The following is an 18,021-nucleotide window of genomic DNA, read 5'->3' as shown; positions in this document are numbered from 1 at the left end:
CGCTGCGTCTCAGATGTGGAAATCAAGCTTTTAAATGCCCTCCTTAACCATTTGTGTCCTGCAGCCGTCAGCCTCCCAGCTCCGAGCCCTGCACCAGCGTCAGTTCTCACTCTAAGTCATTCGACCAGCTGAAATGCAGCCCGCACCTCTGCGGAAACGACACCACCGACTCTGTCAGTGTAACATCCGCTGGGTCAAGCAGCTCCGACGTGGAGGAAATAAACATCAGCTTCGTGCCCGAGTCCCCGGATTGCCAGAAGAAGGTACGAGAGGAACAGCCCAAAGATCCACCGGCACAGGCCACAGAACGCTGTGCTCCCCTGGGGGTCAGTCCCTGCTCTCTTGTGTTTTGCTGCATTTGGAAAAAGGATTATAGTAAATTCTGTGTATTAGTCAGTATTAACAGAAATTACACCCCTGAAAAAAAAAAAAGCCCCAAACTGGGCAAGAGTGTCCATATGTGTGACACTGCCATGTTGCCTGTCACCTATGAGTACATATAACTGGCACAGACGCTGAACAGGTTTTTAGGGGTTTAGTTTCCCATATTTGTGCTTCGTGTCTATATCCCGGATAACGAGACGTCAGCCGTACATTATAGGACTGATTTATATCTCCTGCGTCATCTGCTGAGAATATACAGGGTCACTGACTACTATAAATGTCTGCACACCGCCAGCTTCTGACGCTCCGATTTCTCATTTTACAGTTCTGGGAATCAACGTCGCTCTCATCTCTGGACACGTCAGGCATCGGCTCCGGGTCCAGCAGCGCTTCCTCGTCGTCCGTCTCCTCTACGCCCGTCTCGGCCTCTCGGACACACAAGCGCTCGGTCTCCGGGATCTCCAGTTACTCGTCACTTTCTCTTCCCCTCTACAACCAGCAGATCGATGATTGCTGCATCATCCGGGTCAGCCTGGACGTGGACAACGGCAACATGTACAAGAGCATCCTGGTGAGTCACATACTTCATGGAGGTGCAGTACTGCATCCGGCCACGTCCTGGAGTGGCACTATTCCTGGTGTCATCTGCACAATAGACACTATATACAGAGTCAGGATTGATCTCTACAAACCATGTGATGCCTTCTTCATCCGCAGGTAACAAGTCAGGACAAAACCCCTGTGGTGATCCGCAAAGCAATGGCCAAACACAACTTGGACGGGGAGCGGGCGGAGGACTACGAGTTGGTCCAGATCATTTCTGAGGAGAGAGGTAAAGGAATCTGTGCAATGCTGGCCGCTATGGAAGGGTTAACAGGTAGAGACCGGTCTGTTTGCTTTCTATGAAACGCAGGGGAATGACGACACTAGTTTCAGGTTATTAAAGGTACAGCACCAGAATGCCTCTATATAGATATGAAGCTGCAGACGCATCCTTTATATATAATGATGTACATCTTACACCAGCATTAAAGTGCAACGCATGATATTTAAGGGTATGTGCACACGTCCGGATTTTTAGGGGGTTTTTTTTGCGGAATTTCGCTATAAAAACGCTATAAATCCGGTAAAAAAAAACGCTAACATTATGCATCATATCTTTTAGAATGCATTCCGCATTTTTTGTGCATATGTTAGCGTTTTTTTTCCGCAAAAAAAACGCATTCCGCAAAAAAAACCGACATGCTCATTCTTTTTGCGGATTTTTTGCGGTTTTTCTATCAAAAAGGACATTCCGGAAAAAAAAAAAATCCGCGCAAATTCCGCGAGAAATCCGCGCGAAAAAAGACGCGGATTTCTGGCAGAATTCTCAGGATTTTGTTAGGAAAAAATCCTGACGTGTGCACATACCCTAAAGGGTCATGTAGGGCAATGAGAGACGCTGCTGTTTCTTGCGAGATGATAGCGGGAGCTGGTATCGTGCATTCTGGTTAGTAGGACTGTGAGCACAATGGCTGCCCGGCATTGTCCCATTGCCTTGGTAGTGATCCCGTCCAGGGTGCAGCAGGGTCTCTCACCACCCCTTTAATGAAGCAGTAAAAATTCTAGAGGACAAACAATATGGCTACCAGAAGGGCTGATCCAGTTTTTCCAGAGCCATGGGCAGTAGTGCAGTATTCTGGTGCCCATGGGTCTTCACCCAGCTTTCCTAGGAGCAGATTAGGTGCTTCTCAGACAGTGATGCGATTTCCTTCTTTCCTCAGAGCTGAAGATTCCAGATAACGCCAACGTCTTCTACGCAATGAACTCAGGAGCCAACTACGACTTTATACTGAAAAGACGCGGCTTCTCCAAAGGGGTAAAAATCAAGCACGGCTCCAGCTCTACACTGCCCCGAATGAAGCAGAAAGGACTCAAGATAGCCAAGGGCATCTTCTGATCCCCCACTGTGCCCATTGTACCCCAGCCAGAGGATGGCACCATTACCATGTCCCATGGGAGGCTCGGCCCCGCTCCCAGCGATACCAAACTGTGACCAATGGCAGAACCCAAGAGCAGATTCACCACTGGAGCTTACTGGTCTCAGCCGAACTAGCGCCAAATGGCCAACACGAGACAGGGGCAGCCCCCTCTGCCATCAGGATCCGCCTCCATGCCACAGGTGCCTTTAAGGGAAGGGGATCGAGTAGATAAGAAGACCATGAAATGTGACAGTGCACGGCCAAGATGCCAGTATTAATGCAGGACGGGGACAGAACTCTCTCAGTTGTGCGGTTCAGAGGCTGCCGCCGCTAGCCATCTATCCCCTTAAAGGGACCTTAATGTAAATATGCTCCCGTCCTGTGGATTCCAGGAGTCCGTGCGTTTTCTAAAAAAAAAAAAAAAACACTTTTTCTTTTTTTACAAACTTTTTTTTAACCCATAAAGATCCAGAGGCGCCTGTGATGGCCCCTCATTACCACTGCAGGGTCCATTACTAAAGCCGGAGAGATAGCGACGCGTTCTCCTCCCCTTCCCCACCGGTCCAGCATTGCAAACCGCACCAAAGATCCCAGCCCCACGGGGCGGCAGCCGCTACATTCATTGGTTCTTTCGTCCTGTGGGGATCACAGGGTTACTGACGCTCTGAACGTGTAAATATTCTCCTGATATTTTCTTATTTTTCTGTCTTTGGGGCCAAATTTCCAGTTTTCACCTGGTTCAGCTTCCCGGCGGTGGCCTCGGTGGTCCGGCCTTTGGAGGGTTGTTGGTTTTTTTTTTAGTGTAAAAATATTTTTTTTCCCTGAATATTTATTGGTTGTAAATAGATGTGAGATTTCAGTTTGCTTTCCACCATCTGTCCTTGTACATATCCCGTGAGGCTGCGCCGGACTCCGCTTCTGCAGTGAAGGGGTTACACGTTATTTTTATGGAATGTTAATGATGTGTTAGCGGGTGGTGGCTGATGCTGATTGGGTCGTGTCAGCAGTGATGCCATCAGTCCGTTGTTTTTCCCCAATATAATCGCCCCCCGGCGATACGGCAGTGTTTACAGGGGTCGCTTCCTGCGCTCGTTTACGGCCCGGAGACAATAGGATTTGCTGTTTGCACAGAGAAGAGCCCACTGGTAAGAAATGTTCCCGTCTGACCGATTCTTGTGCACACATCCCCTGCGCCCTTTCATTTTTCCCCCAAGATGGCGGCCCCCTTGGTAGTTGTGCTATTGCCGTGTTTGCTGCCTGTGGAAAATAACCAAAGGATGAGGTGAGGAGCTCACCGGATTTGCCGCACTTGGCCTCTATAACCTTCCTGAACTATAACGCCATCATAGAGTCGCAGGCGGCGAGCAAGTGCCTGGTAGCGGCGGAGCAATGACTCCCTCGTCAGCCCTTCCCCCACAGAGGTTTGCAGCCTCATATTAATGGCCTGTTGGGTTTTGTAAATCCTCCTTTCGGCCGGCAGCGAGGAGTCATGGACAGTGTCATTCCTACAGGGCAGCGGCTGATGTAGCAGAGCTGAATGTGTCATTATACTGTCAGGCCAGAGCTACAGGGCGCACCACAACAGTTGTCACACTAGTCGTGCCACCAGAAACATCGCTGCGGATCTTTTAATGCTCACAAGTCTCAGGTAGCAAAACCCAGCACATCTAGAAATGTTTGTGACTCCGTGGTCTCGACACGACACAAGAAATAGTGGAGGCAACGTAACATTGGGCCACAGCCAGCACGTTTCATGCGGAGAATCCCATCCGCATGAATTTTGTGGTGGATGTGGCCTTGGTGCCATGTGTGAATTCAGCCCTAATGTCCTGGGATTCCCTGGTCGCAGAGAACCTACCTGCCGCCGTCCCCAGCACCTCCTCCGATTTGTAGACACGACTCGCGCACTGCATCGCACCGAGCAAGAGACGTTGGGGATGGCGGCAGGCAAGAGGTTCTCAGGAATCCTGTCCTCCGTACCAAGACACTGATCACCGTACAGATGATGCCTCCTGACCTGCAGTCCCAAGTAAAACCACACATGACCAGCCCAGCTCTGCTGCATAAAGCCACACCAGAAAGAGGACCACCGTAAATCAGGAATAGTTACATGATGAACCTTCCTGACACTTTGTGATCAAATACTTGTCACAGCTGCAGAGACTTTGAAAATGTCCATGAACTGAAACAGTCTATTAGGAGCTACACAGGCTTTCTGATCAGAAATGGAGGGTGTGTAAACTTATACAACTCTTCTTTTTATCGCTGCATTGCATCTAAAACACAAAAGCAACTTTCCAATTCTTCTTGAGTAAAACCCCTCTCATTTCATGTATACAGCTCCTGTATAGAGGTGTTTCCATGGTAACAGACTACAAGCAAACCCTGTGTAGTCTGATCCTGCAGTCACTTTCGCATCTGTCACCCGGTGTTTTCTGGTGCTGAAGGGAGTGTAATAGCAGAGTCAGACTATGTAGTCATGGAGACGCATCACTCTGCATGGGAGTTGTGAACACAAAAAGGGACAAGTTATTTTACTTTAGATGCATTGGAGCAATAAAAAAATAAAATTATAATCGCATCATCCATATTATAGCTTCACATTATCTATGTCCACTACAACTCCCAGAATGCACTGCTCTCACTGCGCCTTAACACTCGATCTTTGCGTCAGACTCTGGTTTGGCGTTTTTTTTTCTTTGCTTTTTTTTTTGAGGGGGGGTTTCTTATTTTCTCTACCAGATTTTTGAGGATTCTCACAAGTGCCAATCAATACAACAGATGGCTCGGTAGCCTAAAACTAAAGCCGACTCTGCCCACGTGCATTTTGGGACTTGTAGTTCAAAGCTCCACAATAAAACCCTGAAGGGATGACATTTCTGCCACCTTGTGGTGAAATGTGGTAATACACAACTAAGATGAAATCCACACGACTACAGCGACCCTCGCCCCCTTCCTCCAGGATTTGTTTTCTTGTTGAAGTGCAATCTTCCTTTTGTCTCGTGTGTCTGTGCACCCGTGCCGGCGAGGTGCAGATGTTTACACTTGTAACCCTGCGTCTAACTGTGCGTCATGTGTTTTGTAACCCGGATTAATGAAGGCGACTGTTCTGAACAATGTATATTAGTCTTTGCAATAAACTCTGACACTCCAGAACCCGACAGTGGCGTATTGTGAAATAAAATGGTGACACTGGTCAGGTCTTAGCTCAGTGGTTTTAATATTTACACTTCTTACAGATTGGGCAGATTGCGGTAAGTGTAGGACCAGAAGCGGACGAAGGGCGAGCGTAGCCCCTGCTTAATGGACTTGTAAGTAATGTCCTTATCAATCTCCAGGTACTGGCCGGAGCGAGTGTCGTAGGGAAGCCATGAGGTGGGCACTTTGGATGGTCCCTGGTTGGGGTCCCTGTGTGACCAAATACAGCGGGAGGAGATTAATGCAGACACTGAGATGAGAACACAGGCAATAATGGAAGGGGACACTGCTTACCCTGTGGCTGCAAAGTTGGTCCAATAAGCAATCATTGCGGCCGACACGTCCCGGTCCTGAGGTCTATAAGCTGCGACATTTTTGAATGGGTTACCGAAGACGTACTGGAGGTCATCGGCGTGGTCAGCGCCTACCCAGCTCGGATAGATGGGCATACGGCTCGGGTGGGAGAACAGATAGCTGTACGTCTTGCCAGTTCTACAAAGGAAGAAATGGACACAAGTGACAACTGTGCACGTCTACACCCCCATATTACATGGTACATATATAATACATTATCATCCCCCCAGGAAGGTATACAATATGTGATGAGGCGCCACGGTACACAGGTACTCCCCCATATAAAGTGAGACAGCAGCAATGCACAAGCCTCCCAGAACTGGAGAAATCAGATCTTTGCCAAATATCAGTGAAACTACAACTCCCAAAGTCACAGTTAGGAAATGGTGGGTATTGTCCAGTCACACGGACTGCACTACATACTCCATATACTCGAGATTTAACATGATATTTCCTAAATAAATTATCTTTATTAATTAGAAATAATCACACAAAACGTCACCAAAAAATAGCACAAAATTACGTGACAAGGAAACATACCGGGCATTCATAGAATGACGAGCAATGGCCTCCTGAGTGGGGACCAGGAAGATGTAATCAGTTTCTGCATCAATCACTGTCTTCTTCATGAGCTCTTGGCTGGGATTGGAGCCCCAGTTTGATGTGTAAAGATCAAAGGCCAAATCACTTCCCAATGTGCCCTTAGGGAGGGTGAGATCCTGCACCAACTTCTGAACCTCCTCCCTACAGAGTGGAGAAATCATTAAAAGTATTTCCGCCTATATACAATAAAAATTACTATAATACTGCCCCCTATGTACAAAAATATAACTACTATAATACTGCCCCCTATGTACAAGAACATAACTACTATCATACTGCCTCCACGTTTGGTGGAGCAGCTTAGTATACATTTTTTGCAAAAAACGAATCAACCAATTACCCTTTTTTACTAGCACTTGTGGATTACTGTGATTTTTTGAAACTGAGTGTTTTTGATTTTACTATGCTCTTCAGGTTTCTTGGTGGTGTGTGAGCATGTTCCTACAGACTTGTTCACTGTGCGAGTAGCCCATGTGTTCCTGTTTCCATAATTGTTCTCTTGTGTCTACAAGACTAGGGAGTTACCCACTACTCCTTGTGGGCTATCTGCACAAGAGCTGTTCCACTCAGCTTGTCCACATGGACATTTCCTCTCTGAACCCTGTTCACACAGGTAATATACAGATGATCAGGTTTTTAAATACATCAGATAGGGATTACATACATCAGTTAGGACTGCTCTGATATGGGTGTCCGTTTGGTGGATCAGCTTAGTATACATTTTTTGCAAAAAAAAACGTATCAACCAAATACCCTGTGTTTTACATCTTTTTACTAGCATTTGCGGATTACTGTGATTTTTTGAAACTGAGTGTTTTTGGTTTTACTATGCTCTTTTGCGTCTTCATACTGCCTCCTATGTACAAAAATATAACTACTATAATACTGCCTCCTATGTACAAGAATATAACTACTATAATACTGCCCCTATGTACAAGAATATAACTACTATAATACTGCCCCTATTGTTGTGAATTCCGCTCTTGGGCTCCCTCCGGTGGTTGTAAGTGGCACTTTTGTGAGTTCTGCTCTTGGGTTCCCTCCGGTGGTTTTAAGTGGAATGGCTGCTCCTTGGATTTAGCTGTCAGCAGCTGCTTCCACTGATTGTCTATTCTGCTCGGCTATTTAGCCTGGCTCTTTCCTTCAGCTTGTGCCACTTGGCAATGGTTCCTGGTTGGGTTCACATCTCTTTGGATTTCCCTGTTATCCTGACCAGTTCAGCAAAGCTAAGTCCTTGCTTGCTCTTTTCTGTCCATAGGTTGTGGACTTATCCGTTCTGTGCTTTCTATGTTTGTCCAGCTTGTCAGTATGAATTAATTCAGTGATGCTGGAAGCTCTGGGAAGCAGATTTACCCTCCACACCTTTAGTCAGGTGTGGAGATTTTTGTAAACTCTGTGTGGATTTTTTGTAGTGTATTATACTGACCGCACAGTATTCCATCCTGTCCTATCTAGCTAGACTGGCCTCCTGTGCTCATCCTGGTTTCATTCTGTGTATGTCTTTTCCCTCTCCACTCACAGTCATTACTTGTGGGGGGCTATCTATCCTTTGGGGATTTTCTCTGAGGCAAGATAGTTTTCCTGTTTCTATCTTTAGGGGTAGTTAGTTCTCAGGCTGTGACGAGGTGCCTAGGGAGTGTTAGGAGCATCCTACGGCTACTTCTAGTGTTGTGTTGAGCTTAGGGACTGCGGTTAGTACAGGTACCACTTCCTTCAGAGCTCGTCCCATGTTGCTCCTAAACCACCAGATCATAACACCCTATGTACAAGAATACAACTACTATAATACTGCCCCCTATGTACAAGAATATAACTACTATAATACTGCTCCTATGTACAACAATATAACTACCGGTACTATAATACTGCTCCTATGTACAAGAATATAACTACTATAATACCACCCCCTATGTACAAGAACATAACTACTATCATACTGCACAAGTACAAGAATGTACTATATGTACAAGAATATACTATAATACTGCCCCTATGTATAAGAACATAACCAGAGGTGTAACTACAACATGTGCAGGGGTTGCAATCACACCCGGGCCCTGGAGCCTAGGGGCCCTAAAGTCCCTTTGGCCTATAGAAAAAGACTATTGCTATTAAAGATTTTAAATATTTGGGGGCCCGTTGGAGCTTTTGCATCGGGGCCCATGAGTTTCAAGTTACGCCACTGAATATAACTACTATAATACTGCTCCTATGTACAAGCACATAACTACTATAAGACTGCTCCTATGTACAAGACTATATAACTACTATAATACTGCTCCTATGTACAAGAATATAACTACTATAATACTGCCTCCTATGTACAAGAATATATAACTACTATAATACTGCCCCCTATGTACAAGAATATAACTACTATGATAACGCCAGTGCAGTATGTTATGGTTCTGCTTAACTTGGAAACCTACGCGCTGATTTGTTTCAGAGGTTCGTTGATGACGGCGAGATCCACTCCCGCAAACATGTGTGCGTCCATGTTGTTGACCCCCGCTAGATAATCCACATCAGCCGCATTGGAGAAGAGATTGAGGGGATCATCAGGGATGAAATCTCCGTCGATCACCGGGGAGAAGCCCAGGTAGTGCACCACAGGATCTATGGTACAGGAGAGGGAGGAAGTGATTAGGGACGATGCCGCTAGGTGCTGGGTCTTTGATCTGTTCACCCCTCGGTAAATAATTATGAAATATTGATGTTTTTTGCAGTGAAATCTCACATTGAAGGTTTCCTATGTCCAGCTTGTAGGCCAGGGTGACGTCGACGGGGTCTGTCGCCCTCAAGCAGTTGGCAAGAGCAGCGGTGTCGTCCACAGGACAGCCCAACTTTGAAGCCACCTGTAATACATAGAGAGTAGGCACAGAAGTATTCCCGCAGCTGGCTATGGCCAAGAAATTCCTGGCATCTTACCTGCTTTGCCCACACTAGAGGGTCCGGCTGAATAGCCCATGGGCACAGGCCAACACCACTCTGGCTGATCGCCCGCTTCACAAGACCAACGTTGTAAGGACTCAGAGTCTGGAACACAGAATGTAGGGGATCACAAGGTCATCTACTAATAATGCACAGTGATTGCTGTACCTGCTCTCTGCAGTACCACTTCTCACCACACACTTTTCCATAGGCACGAATGCAACAGCGCCTCCAGCTCTAGTACAACTAGCGTCACATTTGGGATACGGTTCCACAGACCAAGTATTGGAAACACTCTCATCCCACTAATCATCCTGTCTATTGAAACAAGCTGCTAGCAGCAAAACACTCATTCATTGGGGAGACGATCATTCAGCTTGTTATCGGGAGCACATGGTCTTGTGTAAACGTGCTGCCGAGGACCATGGTGTCTTATGCGCACAGAACGATTGTACTGTGCACGCTGGAGTGCGCTCAGCAGGTTTAGAGAGGCTATTAAACGACTGTCTTCATGTAGCCGATTGGGTGGGCTACAGCATACATCGAGTGGGCTACAGATCCTATAGCTTCAGAAAAGGACGGGTGGGGGCAGTATATACGTGCCACACTCTGCCTCACAAATACTCCGGTTACCTGCAGGGAGACACTGGCACCCCCTGCTGACTCCCCGAAGATGGTGATGTTATCGGGGTTTCCTCCAAAGGCAGCGATGTTCCTCTTCACCCACGCGATGGCCATATGCTGATCCCACAGACCATAGTTTCCTGACAGAGAGGAGAATGATCTATTATCACCACCAGACAGATGGGGGCGCCACAAACCGTGGAACTGATGCACTACTATGGACATATGGCAGGGTGGTCCCTGGGGCTGCTGCGGTCCGGCACAGTGTGGTCCCATAAGTACTGAGGACCTGGCAGGAATTCGCTCTATAGTTGTCACCACCGGTCACAAAAGGGGCAAATCTCAGAATCTGGCAGGGCCATGACCGTCTGGATGGAGGGTGTTTTGGGCAGTGGGGGGCGCTGGTTGTGTGCTAAGGCTGTACATTACTTATGCCGCTGACACCGGACACATCTTACCGGGGATATTGGCATCTCCGGTGCTGAGGAATCCCAGGGGTCCCAGGCGGTAGTTGAATGTGACCACGATGGTGTTTCCACGGAGGGCCAGCTCCTCTCCGTCATACAGGTAATTGTTCAGGACGTTGGCGCCATCTGCGGAGCCCATCAGGAAGGCGCCACCATAGATCCACACCATGACCGGCAGGATGGTGGAAACTAAACAAGAGAATGAAGAGAAAAACAGGATTTTTGGTTGCTTACCGTAAAATCTGTTTCTTGAAGCCTCCATTGGGGGACACAGGAACCATGGGTGTATGCTGCTGACACTATGCAAATAAAAAAGTTAGCTCCTCCTCTGCAGTGTACACCCCACCGACTGGCATTATACTCTTCAGTTAGTGAGAAAGCAGTAGGAGAAAAGAACAAGGTTGAAAAACCATAACCACAAACTTGAGAACTGTAAACGTGAGAACAGTCATAAAACAGATAACCACAGAAACATTGGGAGGGAGCTGTGTTCCCCAATGGAGGCTTCAAGAAACAGATTTTACGGTAAGCAACCAAAAATCCTGTTTTCTTTATCGCCTCTTATTGGGGGACACAGGAACCATGGGACGTCCCAAAGCAGTCCCATGGGTGGGAAAAACAGACTTCCATCAGGTCAGAGGACTCACCACTGCCGCCTGCAAGATCCTTCTGCCTAGGCTGGCGTCCGCCGAAGCGTAGGTATGGACCTTGTAAAATTTGGCGAACGTGTGGATGGAAGACCAAGTTGCCGCTTTGCAAAGCTGTAGGGCGGAAGCCCTGTGGTGCACCGCCCAGGAGGCGCTGACTGCCCGGGTAGAGTGAGCCTTAATCCCAGGAGGGGGCACTCTGTTCTTGACCCGGTAAGCCTCCAAAATTGCCATTCTGATCCAGTGAGCAATAGTCGCTTTAGAAGCCGGTTGGCCTCTGCGCGTGCCATCAGGAATGACGAAAAAAGAATCCGTCTTCCGGAAAGAGGACGTTCTGTCCAGATAGATCCTCACTGCCCTGACAGGTCCAGATTGTTCAACGATCGCTCCAGAGGATGAGTCGGAGCTGGACAAAAGGAAGGTAGAACGATGTCCTCGTTGAGGTGGAAGGTGGAAACCACCTTAGGAAGAAAAGAAGGTGGAGGCCGGAAGACCACCTTGTCCTGGTGAATGACCAAAAACGGAGGACGGCAAGACAGGGCCGCCAGCTCGGAAACGTGGCGAATGGACGTGATGGCCACAAGAAAGGCCACCTTCCAAGATAAAACTGATAGAGGAATCTCCCTAAGAGGTTCAAAGGGAGAAACCTTCAGAACGTCCAGTACCAGGTTTAAGTCCCATGCCTCCACAGGGGCCCTGTACGGCGGGACAGCGTGGGCTACCCCTTGAAAGAAGGTTTTAACCTGTGGCCCGAGAGGCCAAGGTCTTCTGAAAGAGGATGGAAAGCGCAGAGACCTGACCCTTCAGGGAGCTAAGAGCCAGGCCCGAATCCAGTCCTGCCTGAAGGAAGGCCAAAAGAGAAGGCAGGGAAAAAACCATAGGCGGAACGCGGTTGGACTCGCACCAACGGAAGTAAGCCTTCCAGGTGCGGTAGTAGATCCTGGAAGACGAAGGCTTCCGAGCTTGAATCATGGTGTGAATCACCCGGTCCGAAAGGCCGGACGCTCTTAGAACCGCGGTCTCAACAGCCACGCCGTTAAACTGAGCGACCGAGAATTCGCGTGGCAGATCGGACCCTGGGACAGCAGATCGGGCCTGTCTGGAAGGCGCCAGGGAGCGTCCGCGAGAAGGTTGACGAGCTCCGCGAACCAAGCTCTCCTGGACCAATCCGGGGCGATCAGGATGACCGGCACCCCTTCCGCTTTGATCTTCTTTAACAGTTTGGGAAGTAATGGAAGGGGTGGGAACAGGTAGGGCAGCTCGAACTGTGACCAAGGAATGGCCAGAGCATCGACGCCCACTGCGAGAGAATCGCGGGACCTGAAGACGAACTGTGGAACCTTCCTGTTGATTCGAGACGCCGTGAGATCCACATCCGGAGTCCCCCATTGAAGACAAATCTGATGGAAGACCTCCGGATGCAAGGACCATTCCCCTGCCGCGAGGCCCTCGCGGCTGAGGAAGTCGGCGGCCCAGTTGTCCACGCCGGGGATATGCACCGCGGATATCACCGGAACCGTTGCCTCTGCCCAAAGGAGGATCTTGGATACCTCGGCAAGAGCTAAGGAGCTCCGGGTCCCCCCCTGATGGTTGACATATGCCACAGCCGTGGCGTTGTCCATCTGGATCCGGACTGGAAGGCCCCTGAGGATCCTTTCCCAGTGGCGGAGGGACAGAAAGATGGCCCGAATTTCGAGGACGTTGATTGGCAGAGATGACTCCTGCGACGACCAACGGCCCTGAACCGTTAGGTGGCGAAAAACCGCACCCCAGCCGATCAGGCTGGCGTCCGTTGTCACCACCTGCCAGTGAACTGGAAGGAAGGACCTGCCCTGGGAGATGAGAGGTGACGTCAGCCACCAGTTGAGGGACCGCTTGACCCGAGAAGAGAGTCTGATCGGCCGATCCAGGGAGAAGACAGACCTGTCCCACTGAGACAGAATGGCTTGCTGAAGGGGTCGCGAATGAAATTGAGCGAAGGGAATCGCTTCCAATGTAGCTACCATCCTCCCCAGAACCTTCATGGCCGAACGGAGGGAGGCCGAGGACCCTGGAGCAAGCGTATGTCCCGACAAAGAGTGGATCTCTTGTCCTTGGGAAGGAAGACTCTGGTCTGACGAGTGTCGAAAAGCATGCCCAGAAAGATGATGCGCTGAGAAGGAATAAGGCAGGACTTCTTCCGGTTGACCAGCCACCCGAAACGGGCTAAGGTGTCGAGAACAATGGACAGGCTTTCGTGGGCCTGAGCAAAGGACGGAGCCTTGATGAGGATGTCGTCGAGGTATGGAATTGGACCAAGCCTCTGACTCTCAAGATGGCCATCAGCGCCGCCATGATCTTCGTGAACACCCTTGGCGCGGTTGCGAGACCGAACGGCAGGTCGACGAACTGAAAATGATCTCGTTGCACTGCGAAGCGCAGGAAACGGTGATGTCCGGGAAATATCGGAACATATAGGTAGGCGTCCTGGATATCTATAGAGCATAGAAATTCCTGAGCCTCCATGGAAGCAATTACTGAACGAAGGGATTCCATCCTGAAGTGTCTCAGGCGAACCCTCCTGTTCAGCAATTTGAGGTCCAGAATGGGACGAACCTTGCCGTCTTTTTTCGGTACCACAAAAAGGTTTGAGTAGAAACCCGTGTACCGTTCCTTTTCTGGGACGGGAACGATTACCCCGGATTTGAGCAGAGAAGCGATGGCTGCGAAGAAGCCCGGAACTAGAGCGGGATCTCTTGGAGGACGGGATTGGAAGAAACGATCCCGGGGTCTGGAAGCGAACTCTATCTTGTATCCCGAGGATACAACTTCCCTGACCCAAGCATCCTCTACTGCGGAAAACCAGACGTCCCTGAAAAGGAGAAGACGGCCGCCCAATCTGGGAGTTGGGCTGGAGTCTTGCCAAGAGTCATGCGGAGGTGGATCTTCCAGTCCTGGGCCTGGAGGATCTACCCTGGGAGTAGCGAGGACGCCAGGACGGAGTGGGCCTGAAGGACACCGCCTTCTCTTGACGTGCCTGTGGCCTCTGTTGCTGCTGGGAAAAGGAGTTTGACGCAGCGAAGCGACGAAAAGGCCGAAAAGAGCGAAACTGCCGTCTAGGAGGAGGGCGACGAGGCTTAGCCTGGGGGAGAAGAGAACTTGTACCCCCGGTGGCGTCCTTAATGATTTGGTCCAGCTGGGAACCAAAGAGACGAGAGCCCTGGAAGGGCAGACTAGTGAGGGACTTTTTGGAGGACAAGTCCGCCTGCCAGGCCTTGAGCCAAACGGTCCAGCGGATGGCAACGGCATTGCTGGAAGCCTGAGCCGCACAAGACGCGACATCCAGGGAGGCGGAAACCAGGTATTCACCAGCGTGGGAAATCTGGTTGGCAAGTTCCGCTAATTGCGCGGGAGGCGCCCCGTCCAGGATACCTCGCCGTAGATCCTTGGCCCATTTTGAGATGGATTTTGAAGCCCAAGTGGAAGCAAAAGCTGGACATAGAGCCGCTGAAGCCGCTTCAAAAGCAGATTTCGCGAAGGATTCTATAACTCTATCGTTAGAATCCTTCAGAGATGCTCCGCCGGACAGTGGAAACACCGTGTTGGTGGACAGCCTGGAAACAGGGGGATCCACCGAGGGGAAGACCGTCCAATTGGCGGTAAGTTCTGGTGAAAAAGGATATAACACCCCCAGGCGTTTTCCCCTCTGAAAACGTCTGGTCGGATTCTCTCTCTCTCTGGACAAGATTTCCTCGAATTCAGGATGAGGAGCGAAAAATTTAGAAGGTGGTTTGGCCCGTCTAAACGAAACCGCCTGATCTGCGGGTTCCATAGAGGGATCCTTGATGCAACAGGTTTGGTTTATTGCCCCAATGAGGTTCTGGACCGTCTCACTTATGGTGGCGATTTGGTTAGGATCCAGCTCCGAAATATCCTCTGAGGGCGCATCAGATAATGCCTCGCCTGACTCAGGGGAGGAGGATCGGTGGGACACCAACTGCGGGGGAGGGCCTTGCGGCGAGATGGAACGAGAAGAGGACTCAGACCGACGTTCCTGTCTGGACCTTTTGTAGCTAATCAAGGAGGGCTCGGGCGGCGGTTCCTGCGACCCGCTGGCCACTGCAAGGGTCTGCAGAGGTAACCGATCCAGCACGGACACCAGGGTTTGAGATATCCGTGTTAAATCGGCCACCAATTGTGACAGAGAGGCGGCCCAGCCTGGGATGGGGGGATCACTCTCGGGCGGAACAGCCGGGGGATCCTGGGCGGTGGGAACAATCGGGTTGCTGCAGGACTGACACAGCGGGGAGGACTGACCTGAGGGAAGTTTGCTGTTACAGGACGAACATGCAAAGTACGTGACTAAAGCAGAAGAAGAAGAGGTGGGGGGACGAGAGCGGCCCCCTTTTGAGGTAGACATTTTGAGAGGTCCCTGAAGAAAATGCCAGTGAGTTAGGGGACAGAGGGCAGAGGAGGGTGTCAGTCTGCAGTGCAGCTACTCACGGACCTGGTCCTGGAAGATGTCCCACTTGTCCTCGGTGGAGAAATCCCCTGTGGTGCTGTATTCCGCAACGCTGAGCCCACAGAAGATGCGGGAGAAGGAGCGTGGCGCGCTGCGTGAGGCACTGCGAGGGCTGCTGCTGCTGAGGGTGTGAAGCGATGCGCACACCAGACAAGTGTCCCACGATGAAGGGGGCGGAGCCAGACGCAGAGGCGCCGGTGTCGGGCGGGAAAAAGCCCGCCCGCAGAAGCGGAAGTGAGGGATCCGAAAAGCGGAAGTAGGCCCCGGACTTCTGAGCACGCTTGTGTGCTAGGATCTTGGTCATGGAGAGGGATCTATGAGGATACGGGGTGGCAGTACACGCCGTACTCATAGTCCGCTTGTGGGAATACAGGTGTGACTGCTCACCCTGTATCCCTCCAGGAAACCTGAAAAGGAACGACGCACATTGAGGTAGATAAGGGTCTAATGAAAGACCCATGTCCACCTCCTACTGACACTAAGCTAAACTGAAGAGTATAATGCCAGTCGGTGGGGTGTACACTGCAGAGGAGGAGCTAACTTTTTTATTTGCATAGTGTCAGCCTCCTAGCGGCAGCAGCATACACCCATGGTTCCTGTGTCCCCCAATGAGAGGCGATAAAGAAAGTCAGATGGCGCCTCCCATTGGGCACTGAACCATCGCCCTGTGCTAGACTAACGGCCCACAGCGAAATGGGGAGGGGGAATAGTTCTGCAATCCATGCAGGTTACCAGCTCCAATGCTGATCTCTGTGCTCAGGAGCGGAGCGTGGCCCTTCTGTACATTACCTGTGGCCCCAACATAGATGTAGTGACGGTGCATTAATATTCACACCCCAGCTGTCGTGCAGCAGCACAATCACATCAATTCTCCGTAACACCGACCTGATTTGCCGGGCTGAGGGACCCAGATGTTCAGGTACAGGCAGTCCGTGTCACCGCGGGTGTCCTTCTGGGATAGGGTGGTCTGCAGACAGCGAGACTTCAGGCTGGTGGCCTTCAGGGTACCTAGGGGAAAAGCCATACACAACCAGGATTAGATACACCGTACCACACAGAATAGGAAAAGATACACAGCTCAGATATACACAAGACAGTATCACACAGGATAGGATTAGATACATGGCTCAGCACAGTATCACACAGGATAGGATTAGATACGCAGCTCAGCAGACAGTATCACACAGGACAGGATTAGATAAACGGCTCAGCAGACAGTATCACACAGGACAGGATGAGATACACGGCTCAGCAGACAGTATCAAATATGATAAGATACGCAGCTCAGCAGACAGTATCACACAGGATAGGATTAGATACACGGCTCAGCAGATAGTAATAGCACTACATATGCCTGTATCCCCATGATGCTGGGTGATGTATCCCCTTCTCCCCGGAGGACGTACCCGACCATCCTGGATGCTTTTCTGCTTTCTGAAGGATTTGGGGAGGAGCAGCAAAGGGAATTCCCTTGAAAATATCAAGAAAACTTGGAGAAATGATCCCGATCCTCTTATTGGTTCCTTCTACAAATCCTCCTTCAGTGTAGACCACCCCGAGCTGTAAGACAAGGTACAGAGACCTCCGTATTGTGGAGTACACAGCGCCCCGCTGCCATCCCCCAGTGCAGGTACCGGGGGCATTACTGGAGCCTATGGGCAGCGCCGGACAGGATGGGGGATATTGGCTGAAATATAGCAAATGATTAAGGGCTCCAGAAGCAGGAACACATCCCCTTTAACAGTCAGCAGTTGGGGGACACTAATAACTCTCAGGTCTTTATCTTACCGATGCCGCATGAGCAGCCGCCAGGAATCCAGCCAACGCCAAGGTGAGCAGTATCCAGGGCGCCATGTCTGGATTGTGTCCCATCGGGGGGCTGCTCCGACCCATATATACCCAGATCAGTGTGAGATTCAGCAGCTGCCGGCACGCCGCTTATCTCCGCTCAGGGTCAGTCCTGCTTGTAAACACTGTTAACTCCAAACGTACTTTGTGCCTGCGGTTGCAGCAGGCGGGAAACACCTATTGTTTAAAACGTATGTCCCCCAATGGAGGAGGTATAACATTATTGTACAGGCGATTTGGGTTGCTGTAAAAGAAATGATTGCTGCAGAGGGTCCTTATCGTCCTGCTGGCAGCCAATGACAGAATCAGCACCACACCTGCCCATAGGTGGTGCCCAGTATTGCAGGTCTCCTCTATTGAAGTGAATGAGACAGACCTGCAATACTGCACACAACCTGTGGAGAAGGGTGGCGCCGTGATTAGAAGGCAGCCATGTTTGTCTAATTCTGACTACGCCTTTAAATCCAGTAATGCTGTAATATCTTCTCCACATAATATATGAG

The 18,021-nt window shown here is 50.1% G+C and overlaps 2 protein-coding genes across 15 annotated transcripts in view; one reads left to right on the top strand and one right to left on the bottom strand.

The window, feature by feature from the left end:
* The window catches only part of RALGDS (ral guanine nucleotide dissociation stimulator), a 103,877-nt gene extending 98,371 nt beyond the window's left edge, over positions 1-5,506 (top strand). For 8 of the 14 annotated variants that reach the window (XM_069747604.1, XM_069747600.1, XM_069747596.1 and 5 more), the window contains 4 exons: positions 65-326; positions 710-955; positions 1,102-1,216; positions 2,148-5,506. In XM_069747604.1, the coding sequence (XP_069603705.1) occupies positions 65-326; positions 710-955; positions 1,102-1,216; positions 2,148-2,323 (799 nt within the window). In that variant the 3' untranslated portion in view covers positions 2,324-5,506. The remainder of the gene's footprint in view (positions 1-64; positions 327-709; positions 956-1,101; positions 1,217-2,147) is intronic. The other 6 variants (XM_069747606.1, XM_069747603.1, XM_069747607.1 and 3 more) reach the window with 1 other exon arrangement.
* A 42-nt stretch (positions 5,507-5,548) lies between these two features.
* On the bottom strand, positions 5,549-17,693 carry LOC138662236 (bile salt-activated lipase-like). The gene is made up of 11 exons (XM_069747609.1): positions 17,459-17,693; positions 17,077-17,230; positions 16,556-16,678; positions 10,514-10,711; positions 10,065-10,195; positions 9,429-9,536; positions 9,238-9,355; positions 8,930-9,116; positions 6,438-6,641; positions 5,838-6,035; positions 5,549-5,753 (listed from the first exon to the last, which is right to left on the bottom strand). Exons 1-11 carry the CDS (start codon positions 17,561-17,563, stop codon positions 5,579-5,581), a joined length of 1,701 nt encoding a protein of 566 aa, XP_069603710.1. The 5' UTR covers positions 17,564-17,693; the 3' UTR covers positions 5,549-5,578.
* Positions 17,694-18,021: the final 328 nt, after the last annotated feature.

This window comes from Ranitomeya imitator, chromosome 2 (assembly GCF_032444005.1).
Source record: "Ranitomeya imitator isolate aRanImi1 chromosome 2, aRanImi1.pri, whole genome shotgun sequence".
Taxonomy (NCBI): domain Eukaryota; kingdom Metazoa; phylum Chordata; class Amphibia; order Anura; family Dendrobatidae; genus Ranitomeya; species Ranitomeya imitator.
Note: the sequence above shows the minus strand (reverse complement) of the source record. Positions and strands in the feature narration are given on the sequence as shown.